This window comes from Hypomesus nipponensis, chromosome 10 (genome assembly GCF_054491055.1).
Source record: "Hypomesus nipponensis isolate SF chromosome 10, ASM5449105v1, whole genome shotgun sequence".
NCBI classification, from domain to species: domain Eukaryota; kingdom Metazoa; phylum Chordata; class Actinopteri; order Osmeriformes; family Osmeridae; genus Hypomesus; species Hypomesus nipponensis.
Genome location: NC_140370.1, coordinates 6,391,413 through 6,407,216, shown reverse-complemented (window position 1 = coordinate 6,407,216; position 15,804 = coordinate 6,391,413). Strand labels below are relative to the sequence as shown.

Genomic DNA, 15,804 nt, shown 5'->3' with positions numbered 1-15,804 from the left:
ATAAAAAGAGAGCGAGAGAGAGAGAGAGAGAGAGAGAGAGAGAGAGGTAGAGAGAGACTGTCAAAGGGACAGAGCTTGTACGCACGCCAATCGATGTGGGAGGAACAAGCACGCGGCACTCTCGAGAACACACACACTTGTACAGGACTCCGCCACAGAGAGAACACCACAAATTCAGCGGGTTCATTCATCCTTTATATCATTACAGAATTATAGTCTTTCGTCTTTATCTGCCTCGTCAGGTGCAAGTGCAATCATTAACGGGTAAGAGTTTTTGTATGTCCTTCAGCGTATGCTTGTTTTGTTTGTTGAATGTCCCACACTGTATTTTGTGTTAACGGGGCAGGTGTTGAGTAGATAAACCGTGTGTTAACGTACTTGTACTTGCTATTCGTCAAATGATTGCCGCACCGGTACCTATTGTAAGCACGGTTTCTGGGTTCTTCGTTTTATTAGAATAGATTGTGTTCTTTTTCTGCGTAGAGCTTGCTTGTACCCTAAACATGTTGTTGTCTGCGGTAAGAATGATGGACTGGCTAAAGTTAGAGAAGTTGCTTGCTAACTGATCAAATGTTCAAATACCAAATCATGTTTAAACCGGCATTTAAAGAAAGATTTGCGATTTATACTGTTGGCCACACTGACATACGAAAAAGTGAATTCAGGCAGCAGGCAGAATTTGGTCTAATCAGTAGCCTAAGGCTTAATACTGCTTAAACAAGGCGAATTGTAAGAATAATATGGATTCACAAAATCCAAATGTCAAGGTTTTAAATAATTGATGAATAATAATAAAAGCAGTATCATAGTACATGCCTAAATTACCTTTTAAAGTTAAAATATAGCATTTCAGATCTGGCTTGGGTGCACTTCCATCCATCCAATCTTTTTCAACATCAGCCCAAGGAGATGCCTAAGAACGCCTCACCATGCATCCAGTGACGCTCTCTGTCGGAGCTGTCTGCAATGTTCACACACACCTGATCTAATGACCAAATCAAGTGAGGTCCCCCAGACTGATATTTGGCCTCTCAGGTCTAGAAAACCTGTCAGTGAGATGTGGATCCACACCTGGCTAGGTTCTCTGAGATCCAGTAGGACATCTGGCCACCATTGTGTGCTGCTTTCAAACGATCAGACTGAAGCCTGTCATATGTGTATCTGATGACACGTGTTTGGAGTCAGAGTAAAGGGCAAAGCCTCTATAAGGCTCTAGCTTGCAGCATATCCAAGGTACAATACACACCTAACCCAACCTTATGGTCTCCAGGGTAACAATAACTAACCCAACCCAATGGTCTCCGGGGTACAAAATACACCTTACCCAATCTTGTGGTCTCCAGGGTAACAATACCTAACCCAACCCTATCGTCTCCCTGAAGTGGAGAATGGAGAGGCATCAATAGGTGGAGGAATCCTTTTCTAAAATACATCGTTTATCATCAAGTGACTTTCACAGTGGCTCTCTCAAACCCTGGGCTGTGAGCGGTCTTTCCGCTTTAATCCCCCTGGTTCCCTGTCATTATGACCTCAGAAAGGAATTTCAATCCATCAGACAAGCTTCCATAATCAGACCAGTGCTTTGTGGGTAGGGTAATTGACTGAGTGCTGAAACGGCTCAAACTTCAATCACTAGTTCCTCATATGGGCTTCAAATGACTTATGAATTAGATGGAAGGGTTGAGTGGGCTTTGATATACAGTGCACTGTGCTATTCCATTATAATGATGACTAAGCCAGGTAATAAATAGGTCTGATAATAAATGCGTCCATCTTATTATGTTTTCTTTCCTGGGGTCAACAACAGCTACTCTTAAATCAGACACTAAAAGTGTGCAGTAAATCATCTCCTGACTTCCCTTTAAGCTAGAGGAGAGACACTGCACAGGGTTTGTATACTGACTAGCGGAGTTGGTCCATCTGGAGAGCCTGTAAGCTCAGCGCTGCTGTTTACTGCCTTATAAGAAGACAGCGTAGACACCGACAACTATTGGGGTGTCTTCATCCCACTGTGGCGCAGACCGTTGGCTCAACGTGCGTGGCTCGACGCCAGCCTGACGTTGGCAGTGCCCTTGCCCGGGCCCTACAGTTCGAGCTGCATGTGGCCTTCACTGTGATCTCATCTCACAGCTGCTACAGAATGCTCTCCTCTCCGCCTCGACACACGACTAACTCTTCTTCTGACATGGACTCTGACTGTCGGGTCTTTCTCTTTGTCACTGCCCTATCATTTCTCAGGGCTGGGACTTTATTTGAGTGCCTTATTATTTGGTTTCAAGCAACTACATGAACATGTTACCGCTGTCTTCAATATGAAAGAAGCTTAGTTCTAATTAGGCTGTTTTCCATTCAGGTTCCATTCTAGTTGTCTGTCATTAGAGGGCTTAAAATGTCCCTCGGTGATGATCTTTAGCTTAGTGTTGAGGAGAGCCATGTTTCTCTGCTTAGGTTGACAGAGCTGCTGCAAATGATTGTGTGATTAAAATGGATTAACCTCCCCCTCAGAACTGTCATTGGTCTAGAAGGTCAACAGGGAATAGTGTCCACCTCATTACAGTTTAACTCCTGTCCATCACGAGTTGTGGTTTGATAACCGGGTATATGATGTGCTTTGTGTGGTTGGGGGAGGCAGGAAGATTCAATCAAGGCCATCAGAAGACTGTCAGAAGGAAAACCTTATTCACATTCTCTACTGCTCCTGCTGCAGATGTCTTGCACTGTGAATTAAAAAGGACCATGCCACCCATTACATTTTCCGCTTATTCACAAATAACCTTATATGTGTGACTCGTGTTGTGAGAGAGATGGACTGTGGAAGAGAGGGAGAAGTGGATATGGATGGCCAGGCATTATGTTGCAACTGTGTTGCAGAAAGGATTACTTATTGTGCCAACAGTGGGTGGATGGCTGGAAAATCACCCCCAAAAAATGTATCCTTGAACTAAAACAAGACTGCTCTGTCTTCAATGCACGTCAGTTCCATTCTGATGATAAGGTCTGCCAAGTCAATGCTTTATCACTTTGCCGAAATACGTGGCAGTTTAAAGGGAATTTCTCAGGGTTATTGTGCTCTTGAATGCATTCTCTGTTAGACCACAGGCAATTGAAGTTGATAAGAACGTAAGTAAGCGCATGATGCCTTGACTTTCATTGTTGTGGCTTCACAGAAGTAATCTTTGTTTGGCTGTCTCAAACTGCAGGCCTTTATTGTGCATACGTCTTGTGACATTGACAGAGACTGAGATCGGAACTCTCTACTTTTTGACTATAAACACAAGATAGATTTTTTTTTTACTGCTTTCCAGGGAAATTATGATGGACTCTTCTACATCTTGTTCTTGTGTGTGCTCTCAAATGGTGTCTCTCTAGGTGTTTGAGTGGGGTTGTATATACAGACGTAGTGCCAACACTCCAAAATGCCATCTCTCAAATAAACACAATCGACAGTATTTCGTTATCTGGCTTTCATCAGAAAGGAAATGAGTTTGTTGACCCACTTCTTCTCCTTCTCTTTCTCTCGCTCTTGTTTACTCCTTCTCATATTCGGCTTCTTCCCCTCAATCTAGAATCTACCTTCAAACTATTTGAACTTGATCTCAACACACAACTCCACATAGTTTTTCATCCCATATTTACATTTTTTTTAAATTTGGTGTTTTAGAGACATGAACTCAACCCAAGTCAGATATTGTTAAGCCCTGTGTTGCCTTTATTTATTGATAGAACATTTGGATAGAGACAGGAAAGCAGAGAGAGCGAGCAAAGAATGTCTTGAGCTGAATTAGAACCCAGGCCCCTGCATTAGACTTTAGCCTCAATCGGACGTGCTCTCACCCAGTGTGCCACCGTTAAAGCCCTTTTTCCTTTTCTTTTCTTGTTACAAGCAATGTCATAGAGCACTTCACAGATCAGCACCCATGACCAACCTAAACCCTCACAGAAGAAAAGGGAAAAAACTGAAAACTCAGGAGGAGCGATCCCTTCCTCCCTACATGGGATTTATCCGAATAGTCTGACCACCACTGCACACTAAGCAACTGTCTTTACTTGCGATGATTAAAAGCCTTGTTTCGATGACATCTCATTCCCACTTGCCGGCATCGTGAGAGACCAAATTTCCCCCTTGTTGCCTTGGCACCCGTTCCCTATTCCACCAACAGGCTTTGCCTCAGAGAAGAGGCCGCCCTGTTAGTGGAGTGCTGAGGGGGCTGACACAAGCCCCCCCACTGGGACCTCACTGGGGGTGATGAGGTTTCTGAGTAGAGGAGCCTCGCTGTGCTTCACCTCAGCCCCTCCAGCTCCTCTCAGTCACAGCTGTGCTGGAGACAGGCTGGTAAATATGCCGGAGAAGAGCTGGCTTCCTCGTTCATCTTCGCAGGTCCAAAGTAGCGCTCGCGAAAAAGCCTCTCCGACAAACCAACACGTGAAAACGTCCAAACGTGACGTCTCCGTGACAGGTGTCCCTTTGAAGTGTCAGCCAAAGCCTGTTTGAAGGCGTCATACTCCTGTTCAAACGAGATTTAGGTCCCCTCAGACGTAGCCAAATATAACATTGATGCTAAATTATGAAATGGCGTAAAGTAGACTTCAACAGTGGGCAGATGTCGGTGTGTACTTGGCTCTCCTCGGTATCTCCCTAGTCCTCCTTCATAGGAAGAAAGACTGATCTAGATAGAATGTGGTGGGTAAACAACAAACCCCTCCAGCTTCAATGTGGGTTCCCATGCACCAAAGTAAGAATTAACTGTCAATCTGAATGAAGGTTTTCCCTAGCTTGACCACTGGGGGAATATGCATGCTTTAATGACTTGCTCACTATTGATAATGTTAACAAAGTGCGTCATCGTATCCGGGATACAGGACCCACTAGTTAATACAGAGACCAGCTTGGTTATTTTAGCTATCATCTTATCCATGACTGATTATCCACATGACTGATCCAACTGATTATGGATGGTCGGACTTGCCGTTAAACCAACACCCAATGAAGTGTGAATGTATTCCACTCTCACGCAATGTGTTCCTCCACAGATACCATCAGTGAGAGGCAATCCAAATCAAGGGGTTCCGAATCAAGACCACTTACCGGTTAGTCAATTCCTCCTGAGGGATATTCTTTTCTTCTTGTCACTTTGCATCCCTCCTTGATGACACCCCTAAAAGAAGACCCGGTGGAAGAGGCACAAGAGTAACAGTTTGTGCTGAAGCCCGGCCAGCAGACTGGGAGTCACCTGTTTACGCCATGTCTCGACTGGTGTACTCCCAGGACCGCCTGTTACAAAGCAACAGCAGGGAGCTCCTGTGTGCTCTCCAGATTAGAGCAGGTTGGGGGCGCCCCTGCTCCTCTCTTTTTAGGTCAGACAGACCTCTCTAAGGGCCTTCCACTCCGCATGATTAGAGGGTTAGACTCCGCCCCTCCCCCTCTCTGAGAGACTGTAGTAGGATGGCCCTTCTCAAGTCTGCTACTACTTTAGTCTAGATACTGGCAGGATTTGACCTTTGCCAGGCCTCCTTTGTCTTGCTCACTCAAACTTATGTGATGTCAATGTTGCTCTTACTTTGGGGTCTGATTGGATACCTATCAAGATGTTCATCCATGACCTCTGGCTTGACCTTTCTTGGTTGACCTTTTGGTTTTGGAGAAGAGAAATTGTATGCAGGAAAATAATATTTGGTGGAGGAACTTGACAGCTTGGTATTTGGAAACGTTTTGCCTGAGGTTGTTTCCTTCCTGTGCGGCAAAAAAAAAGAAAAGAAGCTTCACTGAAAGTCAAATGTATTTCTGGTGAGATTTGGTTAGTTGGATTGTATTTGGGTCTCAATGACTGAAATGGTATTATGGCTCTATAGGGTATCAACGTTGTGTGTCAGAGGTCCGTTTTCACATAACCTCAACTGTACAGTGGATCCACTTTTGTTTGCATTTTTTAGTTGAGTTTGGAGAGCATACATGTGTTACTGAAATAGAAAATGCTGAAATATTCATGTATGCAAATTCTAGTAATACCCTATCGGGACCCCTGTAGCATCCTTTCCCATCTGTCTGGGTTACTAAGTACCTTCGCAACATCTTGCCTGTCAATCAGGAATCCATAATGTTGTGACAGGTATAGATTAGTTACTGTTGCTAAGCAGCCCGGGGAATGCCTGATGATTGGCTCCTTGCCAGCCTGCAGCAGGAGTCATTCGTCCCATTACAGCCGAGACATGGGTCTCTGTACAGGGCCTCGAGACAGCAATCAATCCAGCTGGATGAATGATGAATCTGTGACCAGCAGGAACCATGGCTAGGACGATTGTACCCTAGAATTTGGCCAGCTTCAGTCAGAGCGGCCCTCCTCCATCGATTTGGCATGGGTTGTTACTCCAGGCATGGACGTTAGAGTGAGTTAGTCCTGACTGGAATGTCTACGTCCTGAGAATGTGTCAGAGAATGTGTAATGGACGTGGCTGCTCCTCTCTCGCCGCAGGTGTCCAGGTGTGCTGGCGAGTCCGCCCGACGTGGAGAGGGTAAAGGAGGAGCGTGGAAGGACACCGGGAGCAGAACCGTCCCGATAACCCTGTCGAGGATGAAGAAGAGCAGAAGTATGTTGGGGGTGACGCCTAGTGACGTGAGTTGCAGTACCTATTCCCCAGACCTCCTTTATCTAAAGCAGACCACGTCCTCAAATGACCTTTAAGGTTTTTCCTCAGGATGCTAGTGAGGCTAGCTCAACCTTCCCAGTCTCCCCAGAGATTGATAGAGTGGTGCTGTTTTTGAGGTGGTGCTGGAGATGGTGAGTCATGAACAGATGACCATACACAACAGACGGCTACCCGACCGGGCAGGCTGCAGAGAGAGAGAGAGAGAGGGAGGGAGGGAGGGAGGGAGGGAGGGGGGAGAGAGAGAGGGGGAGGGAGGGGGAGAGAGGGAGGGGGAGAGAGGGAGGGGGAGAGAGATAGAGAGGGAGAGAGAGGGAGGGGGAGGGGAAGGGAGGGAGGGAGAGATAGAGAGGGAGAGAGAGGGAGAGAGAGGGAGAGGGAGGGAGGGGGAGGGAGGGAGGGAGAGAGAGATAGAGATAGAGAGGGAGAGAGAGGGAGATGACGAAATACAAAGGGAGAGAGCGAGAAATGGGAGAACGAAAAAGAGGCAGGTCCATCTGTTTCCCTTCAGATCTCCATGTTTAATATAAGACAGGCAGGCTAGATCATTCACTGTGACCTTGTCCAACAGGACCACTTTCAATCAGTAGTCTCGTCGGCCCTCTCTGCCCCCCGGGAGGTTTACAGTACTGGTCCAGCTCTGTAACCACCATCTGTTTGATAGCAGGAGAACTTCACTGTAGAGTTTCTGTCTGGTTTGTGAAGAAAACATGCAGGCTAACACAGAATCTGATCATGTTAGATTAACGGGAGGTGCTGATATTGTTTACCTCAATATTCCACTGTAAAACAACAAGATGTTTTTGTAGAAACGCGATGTCTTATAGTCTTAACTGGCCTCCTTTTTTACACTAGGCGTACATATTTAATACAGTCCTCAATTATTGATGCCAGCAGCCTTTCACCTTATGGTTACTATCAGTCTCAATAATTCTGTTTCCTCGCAGCACTACATGTTCTTAAAGCCTCATTTGATTCGACGTGTTATCTGAACGAACCCTGACCGATGTCTTAATTATACAAGAACATTTCCCGGACTATAAAACAGCCAAACAAAAAACAAGCTCTTAAAAGGAAGTTGATAATAAAGGACGGGTGACAGAAACATCCACCATGTCGTATAAATTGGATCCGCGCGGCTTCCAGAGATTTGTCCGATCGGTATATCTCTTCCTTCCTTTTTCCCATTCCATGGCGGAGATGTCCAATCAATGACTGTTTAGCATTACACAAGGTTTTCGAAGCCATGTCATCTATCACAGTTGTAGAGGCCCAGCAGGAATACACATGCCACGATAATATTGTAATTATTGACAAGTTGCTATCGAAACGTCTTGTTACGGCTCCTATCAGACAGCGTCTGTCCAGGGTCAGTCAGGAGTGGCATGTTGCCAGTTAGTTTAATCACTCTCTTCCTCAGTGCTTCTCTGAGACAGCGGGGATAAATCAGAGAAAATTATATTTTCCTGGAAATTCCCGCAGAGTCAGCATAATTGGGCTCACTGTCAGTCAATTACACCAAGGCAGCGCATGGGAGCAGGTGGGGTGTCCATTTCTTGTATCATCAGACTGCACTGTCTCTGGTTTGTGTCTCCCCCCCCCCCCCCATGTTCCAGCCCCCCCCCCTTCCTACCTCAACATGTCCCATCTATCTGTTGTCTGGTTTCTCCGCCCTCTGCTCTGCCCCTATCTCTACTGTTGTGCCTGAGGCCAGTGGCTTGTATAGGTGTGGGGAGCGAAAGCCCGAGAGGATTGAGGGAGATCGTGTCGTTTCCACAAAGCTGTGGTCCAGAGCTCTACATTGACATTTATGCATTTAGCAGATGCTTTTTTCCCAGAGCTCTGTCTAAAGCTGGTTGATTCAGATACTGTGGAGGCTGTTTTGTTTGGGCCTGGAAGACTGCGGTTGCCATCCTGTGGGTGTGCTATTGTGTGTGTGTGTGTCTTGGCGTGTGTCGTGTGTGTCAACATTTTGACAATAATGACTATACAATGGCGTTCTGTTGTCACCAGGCCTTTCATTTCTGATTTGTGATAAATTGTGGTTGTCCTTCAAAAGAAGGTGAAGGATGAAGACTGTCCTTCAGTTCAGAGTCCTGGGAAGAGCAGTATGTCTCCTTTGTTGTAGTTTCCCCCCGTCGTTTGTGACGGGTTGTTAAATACAGCTGAAAGGACAGTGGGGGAGGTTGGTTTGGGTTACACAAGAAATGGTACATGCTGACTAGAGGAGACTCTTTCATGGTTTACCTCTCCAAAACCCTCTCTCTCACTCTCATCCCTCTCCCCCAAACCCTCTCTTTCTCCATCTCTCTCCCACACCCTCTCGATTTCTCTTATCTCTCTTTCCTACACCCTCTCTCTCCTTTTCTCCCCTCTTCTCCCGCCCCTTCTCCATCCTTTCATCTGACTGTCTCCTCATCTCTCTCTCTCTCTCTCTCTCTCTCTCTCTCTCTCTCTCTCTCTCTCTCTCTCTCTCTCGCTCCCCCTCCCTCCCCCTTCATCTGACTGTGAGTCTCTCCTCTTTCCCTCGCCCCCTCTACACCCTTTGATCTGACTGTCGCGCTTTCCACCCGAGCAAGACTCTGAGACGGTACAAATCTCACGCACTTGAGCACAAATATCCGAACACCTCTCTTACAAAGACGGGATTCTTGGAATTCCTTGAGCATCCCCCAGCCCTCCCCACTTCCTCTCTGTCTCATTTGGTAAGTGTCTGTGCTTCATTGACACCGGGACGGCGTGGCTGTAATTCCCAGGGTTGATGTATGTGATGTATGTCCGCTGTCTGGCGGCCGCTGCTTCCGAGTGGCGCTCGTTTTACTGCCAGGCGTCGGAGGAGGCGCCCAGGAAGCTGTCTCATGTCACGGCACTGACCCAGGAGCTGTAAAACACCCCGCTGACGCTCCCTTCTGCCCCATGAACCTGTCAGGCAACACGTTCGCCACGGCCACTCGAATCGGCCGTTGATTTTAACCATTAATTACATTTCGTCTAAATGGAAACGTGAAGGAAAACGTGTCGGGTTTTGATGTGGGGTTTTGAATTTGTTGCGTGTAACGTTTTGTGGTAACGCTTCGAATGTTGATGATGGTGCTGTTAAAACGTCAGTTAAAAGCGTCTTTGAAGCATCCTGTCCTTTAAATTACTTTTATATGACTAATAAAAGGTAGCCTACCTTGTCTAACATGGTAGCCTAGACTGCCCCCTAGAGGTCTTGGAGATTCTCATCAAGAAAAGGGATTTTAAACTGTAAACGCTATAGAGTATTATACCTTTCCTAGTTAATGAAAGGTAAATGTTGGCCTCTAAAACTCAGAAATGAAACAAAACTACTTAAATCTTACACAAATCCCCTGAAAACGTTTCCATAACTCTCATTCTACATGACAATAGTATGTACAGACCACTGAATGTCACAAGCACATATCTCCTCCCTAAAGGTGGTGGACACAACCAGATGCTCGTTAAATGCTCAATCCTTTCAGTAGCAATGGCGTTGAAATGACATTCCCTCCCTCCTGCCCCTCCTCCAGGAGTGTAAGGAGTCGCTGGGTGGCCCCGCCCTCTCCGGCAGCACCCTGGGAGTGGACCTCCGCCGGGGCCGCCGCCGTCTCTCCGGCACCCTGCAGCTCCCCCCGTTGTCGTGGCGACAGGCGGAGCGGGACCGGGGTCCCCCGCCGGAGGAGGACCCGTTGGCCCGGCCGACCACCCTGCCCATCTTGCCCCTGCCGCGCATCGACATCACCCACGCCACGTCGCCAGACAGGTGACCTAACTGTGGACGAGCCACCATGACCCTTCTCTGTCGTGTTGTGTGGAGGGGAACCAGGCTGTCACTCATCATCGCCTTGTGTTGTATGATGGCTGTGAGGGTTTGGACTCTCTCTCTCTCTGTCTCTCTCTCTCTCTCTCTCTCTCTGTCTCTCTCTCTCTCTCTCTCTCTCTCTCTCTCTCTCTCTCTCTCTCTCTCTCTCTCTCTCTCTGCGAATTCTTTGCTCGTTTTCTTTCTTGGTAGTTGTTAACTTGGCCGGGGTGAAACTTCTCACATTGCACACATGCGTACCCTGAGGGAATTTTGACGGAGTGATGGATTGGCTCGTGTTACTGAGAAGAGAGGGGTGGAGACTTAAGAGTGTGTAAGGAGAGAGAAGGAAGGAAGGCGGGAGGGAGGGAGGGAAGTTGAGCTCACAGAGGAAGTGACCCATCCCAGCTCTGTTCACCTCCCTGGAGCGTTAGTGCTTTTTACTCCGTCTCTCCATTCGCTTCCTCAGAGGAAGTCACTGCTAGTCCAGATATAAACTCTCAGAGGCAGGACAGTGCTATGGGGAGCAGCGCAGGACAAACAGAGCTGGGCCAGGACCAGGACCAGGTGTTCTGTAGTGAGCCGAGCTGTGACACCAGGACAGAGTCGCCTCACAGCTCACCACGGTTGTTTCGCAAGCAGGTGGCCAGCAGGCGTCTTCCCCGACACCGGCGCTTTACGATCGCTCACACCTGGTAAGGCTCCAGAACGATCCATGGAACAGAAAGAGAAAGCGTTTGTTTGTCTCTGTGTGTTTGTCTGTCTCTGTGTGTATGTTTGTCTGTGCTGTGTGTGTGTGTGTGTGTGTATGTTTTCTGTGCCTATATTATCTTGATTTTACCAAGTCCATTGAAAGCATATTCTTATTTACAATAATGGCCTGGCAAGAGACAAAAGGTGTGTTTGTGTGTGTCCAGGGCACCCCTTTCGCTATAATTGGCCCAAAGCCAATAACCTTTCACTCTGTCTCTCTCCCTGGTCTGACCAACTCCCCTCTATCCTACATACCAAATCAACTGGATTTCACCATCATCAGGCTACTGGTTTAGCTCCATGGAGCATTTGACTGTAGATCCTGCGGTTCAAATCTCTTTGGATAAAAGCATCTGCTAAATAAATACATGACATTATCAGGGTTCGAATGAAGCCCTTAAGGCCATTTCACTCAGCAAAGACTGCCCCCTGGTGGTCTCACTGCTTTGCATGCGTATCTTCCCGATGACCCTCCCCTGTCCTCCAGGAATTCGGGGGTTAGAGAGGGGAAGAACTCAGGATGACTTCTGTAGGAGAGATGAGAGAAAAAAGGCAGAGTGATAGATGTCAAATGAGAGTGTTTAACCTTGATTTAACCCTGAAAACCCTCATCGAGAATTTTGAAATGGCAGGAGAGAGTGAGGGAGGGCGAGATTAGAGTCCATTCCTCTAGGTCCAGCCCATATCTGCCCTCAAGCCTTCCAGTGCGGTCAGCCTCAGCCGAGCAGAGAGAGAGAGAGAGAGAGAGAGAGAGAGAGAGAGAGAGAGAGAGAGAGAGAGAGAGAGAGAGAGAGAGAGAGAGAGAGAGAGAGAGAGAGAGAGAGAGAGAGAGAGAGAGAGAGAGAGAGAGAGAGAGAGAGAGAGAGAGAGAGAGAGAGAGAGAGAGAGAGAGAGAGAGAGAGAGAGAGAGAGAGAGAGAGAGAGAGAGAGAGAGAGAGAGAGAGAGAGAGAGAGAGAGAGAGAGAGAGAGAGAGAGAGAGAGAGAGAGAGAGAGAGAGAGAGAGAGAGAGAGAGAGGGGAATGTTCAGGATGGGTCACAGGGGCGGGTCTATTTTGACTTCAGCGACGAGGTCATCGGGAGAGCCCACCTCTCCAGTCACAGGTGACTCTCTCTTCTTCCCGGTCTTTATCTCTCTTTACCTCTCTGTCTCTCTCTACCTCTCTCTCTTTCACACTCTCATTCTGTCCCTCGTTTAGAAACGCTCCCTTTCGCCGTTGTTCGTAAAAATGTTCTTCTCCCATTTTCTTTGTTTTTGTTCCCTCGGAGAGATACTCAGGAAAGCCGAGTGAAACTCGACAAATTTGCTCTCACCTTTTCAAAGTCTTCCACCTATCTCCCTTCAAACCGTTTTGTCTGTCTGTGTACTTTAACTTACCTCTCTCCTTTCCACTGTGTACGTCAGCCATTCTTTCGCTAGGTTCACATTCGTCCACATTCCTGCATTGTGACTGCACACACTCCTGACCAGGTATGCTGTGTCTGAGTGTCAATGGATCCGGAGCTCGATGACGGCTGTGCCCTCTGGGGCTTGTTAGGCCGCGTGAGGGGATGTGTGTTCAGCGCGTCAGTGTTTCTGTTCAGAGAACATCCGCGTCGTCGTCACCTCAGAGGAGAGGTGTGGGTGGGTGTAGAGTACATCTGTGGGTGGAATAATCCCAACGTTGTATGTAGTATGAAGGGGGGGATTTGAATTGGTGTGGGGGGGGGGGTTTGGAGTAAATATTCAAGCAGCTTCAGAGTTGCTCCATTAAAGGATCTAGCAGCCTGCAGATGGGCGAGATGCATGTCGGGATGCTGTGAAACTAAATGGTGGGGCTTTACTTGTTAAACAACTGGGGTCCAAATTACAAGCCTGTTCCAAATTACGTTGTGTCCTTGGGCAAGGCACTTCACCCTACTTGCCTCGGGGGAATGTCCCTGTCTAGATGCACTTGCTGCATTATCATTCGCTGAGTCGGCTGGTGTGCTCGAGCCCATACACACACACACACACACACACACCCTGTCTGTTAGCCATCATTTTTGGCCAACACTTGGCACCACATCTAGTGTGACTTTTGAGTTGCAGGTGTATCGGGATCAAACAGACCCACAGCATCTGCTCCCTCCATGGTCATCTGACCTTCTGACCCTTGACCTTTTCATCCTGTTACAGTTGACCTACAATATCAGCTGCTGCTGAGGCTGCACACTTCTACAGTGATTAAGCCGCTGACCCTCCCCCCACCCCCTCCCCTCAGGGTTGTCATGGATACGCAACAATGAGAGCCCATAAAGAAATGACTCCCCCCACAACACAACACAACCAGCCAGCCGTGAATGATCGAAAGACTAATCTGGTTTGCCATGACCTGATTGGTTGATTAATCACATTTGGATTTATGTAACCATTGTTATGGACAGCAGCAAGTTGCATAAGCCCCCACCTCCCTGGTTGTGTACTCAGTTGATTCCACAGTTTGTTGTGTTTAGTGGAACATGGCTGTGTAGAGTTGGAAAGGTCTAACGTATGGACCTGCTGCCTCCCTGTACAATCTCTGTCACCAACGACCATTGTATTCGGTAGGGGTTTCCATAGGCCACTGGCCACTGTGTTAATGATACGGTAAGCTGGTTGTTACAGTCTTGGTATGACATGACAATGAATCGGTTCTTCTTACAAATGTTGGATTTCTTAACTGTGGTGAATGTGATTGGTTGGCCGTTTCCCCCAATTTCCTGAGACCAACTGCACTGCACTGCACTGCACTGCACTGCACTGCACTGTACTGCACTGTACTGCACTGCACTGCACTGCACTGTACTGTACTGTACTGTACTGTACTGTACTGTACTGTACTGTACTGTACTGTACTGTACTGCACTGCACTGTACTGTACTGTACTGTACTGCACTGCACTGTACTGTGCTCTCTCCTTCCACCAGTGGCTCCTGAGGAAGCTAACCGTGTCTCTCCTGCCGTCCTCAGCTTCGATGTGGAAAATGGCCGCTCGGCGGGCTGCAGTCCGTCCGACCTGCCCACGTCCCCGAGCTCGGGCCTGGTCCTCCACCCCAACCTGGCGGGCCACGGCCAGCGGAGAGAGTCCTTCCTCTACCGCTCCGACAGCGACTACGACCTCTCGCCCAAATCCATGTCCAGAAACTCGTCCATTGTAGGAGAGCTGTGAGTCAGATACCCAGACACGCCCTGAAGACCTTTCAGAAACTTTGAAAAGGAGGTTTTTGTCCTCAGTATATACTGCATGGGTGTAATTGATACAATGTTTTGCTTCTTTTTAGGCATGGGGAAGATTTGATTGTGACTCCATTTGCCCAGGTACTGTAGAGCCCCTGGTTTGTTGCCAGCTTAAATACTGTATGTTGTATATGTGAATTCTGTATTTTTGTTTCTCGGCTGTCTGAACTGTTGTTCTCCTGCTGCTGTAACAGAACCAGTTCCCCCAGGGATCAATCATGTACTACAGCTCTCTCTCTCTCTCTCTCTCTCTCTCTCTCTCTCTCTCTCTCTCTCTCTCTCTCTCTCTCTCTCTCTCTCTCTCTCTCTCTCTCTCTCTCTCTCTCTCTCTCTCTCTGACATTTGGTTTCAGGTTCTGGCGAGTCTTCGCACAGTCAGGAACAACTTTACGACCTTGACTAATGTACAATGTAGCTCCAACAAGTAAGTCACGTGTAAGACACACTTTTTTTATGGGACTGATGAGCAACTTGACATGAGTTCTTTACAGAAGCCACTAGGTGGCACTAAATGTGTTCATTTAAAAACGATCAAAGACACCAGAGTGCTGTCACTGACTGATGACTGCAATTATCGGAGCATGGTCATACATTCCACACGCAGTCCATTGAGAAAGATTAAATCCATGTTGTGAAGTTTTAAATGGACATTCCTAATGCAATATGATACATTCTATAGTTCTATTCAATCTCTTACTACCCGTTGAAATGGGTCGCTCACCTGAACAGTTCCCTATGAGTCAATATTGGACTTAAACACAAGGGTCACACTGCAAGCTTTGGCTAGGCAAAACTGTGCCAACTACTTTATCATTTTACATTTACATTTAGTCTTTTAAGCAGACACTCTTATCCAGAGCGACTTACAGTAAGCACAGGGACATTCCCCCCGAGGCAAGTAGGGTAAAGTGCCTTGCCCAAGGACACAATGTCATTATGCACATTCAACCATCTGACCCTCATTTTGTAATTGTAGTTGTTTTAGCAAACCAAGATTCACTTACTTCTCATATCAGTGGCTTATAGTCAAAGCCGGACAGGTTAGAAATGCAGAGGAACCTCCACATTCAGTCAGGGGATAAGAAGGATACCAGTGTTGGAACAAGGTTCACTTAGTAATTGTTTCTCTTGTATTTCAACTTTATTGTTCCCTGGAGGGCGATTATTTTGTAGCAAGACACATAAAACAGACATAGATACAAGATTATAAAATTCTAATAGCCTTCATAGGGTTCATCAAACAAACAAGGAATGTTCCAGTCGTGAATTTACTCAGGAAAATAAAGTGCTGAGTTTCGGGACCAGTTACTAGTTAGTAAGATCAACGTGCCACTAAAAGAAATAGAACATGGATATGTAAATACAATTCAAC

At 47.2% G+C, this 15,804-nt stretch overlaps 1 protein-coding gene across 3 annotated transcripts in view; it reads left to right on the top strand.

Annotated features, from left to right (window-relative positions):
- Nucleotides 1–144: 144 nt before the first annotated feature.
- LOC146271083 (3',5'-cyclic-AMP phosphodiesterase 4B-like) overlaps nt 145–15,804 on the top strand; it is a 36,313-nt gene continuing 20,653 nt past the window's right edge. Inside the window, exons 1-7 of one of the 3 annotated variants that reach the window (XM_084707217.1) lie at nt 145–264; nt 5,032–5,088; nt 6,471–6,611; nt 10,176–10,408; nt 14,167–14,361; nt 14,478–14,514; nt 14,786–14,856. In XM_084707217.1, coding sequence (XP_084563343.1) covers nt 6,570–6,611; nt 10,176–10,408; nt 14,167–14,361; nt 14,478–14,514; nt 14,786–14,856 — 578 coding nt within the window. In that variant the 5' untranslated portion in view covers nt 145–264; nt 5,032–5,088; nt 6,471–6,569. Of the gene's footprint in view, nt 265–5,031; nt 5,089–6,470; nt 6,612–10,175; nt 10,409–10,879; nt 11,140–14,166; nt 14,362–14,477; nt 14,515–14,785; nt 14,857–15,804 lie in introns of those variants that run through there. The other 2 variants (XM_084707218.1, XM_084707219.1) reach the window with 2 other exon arrangements.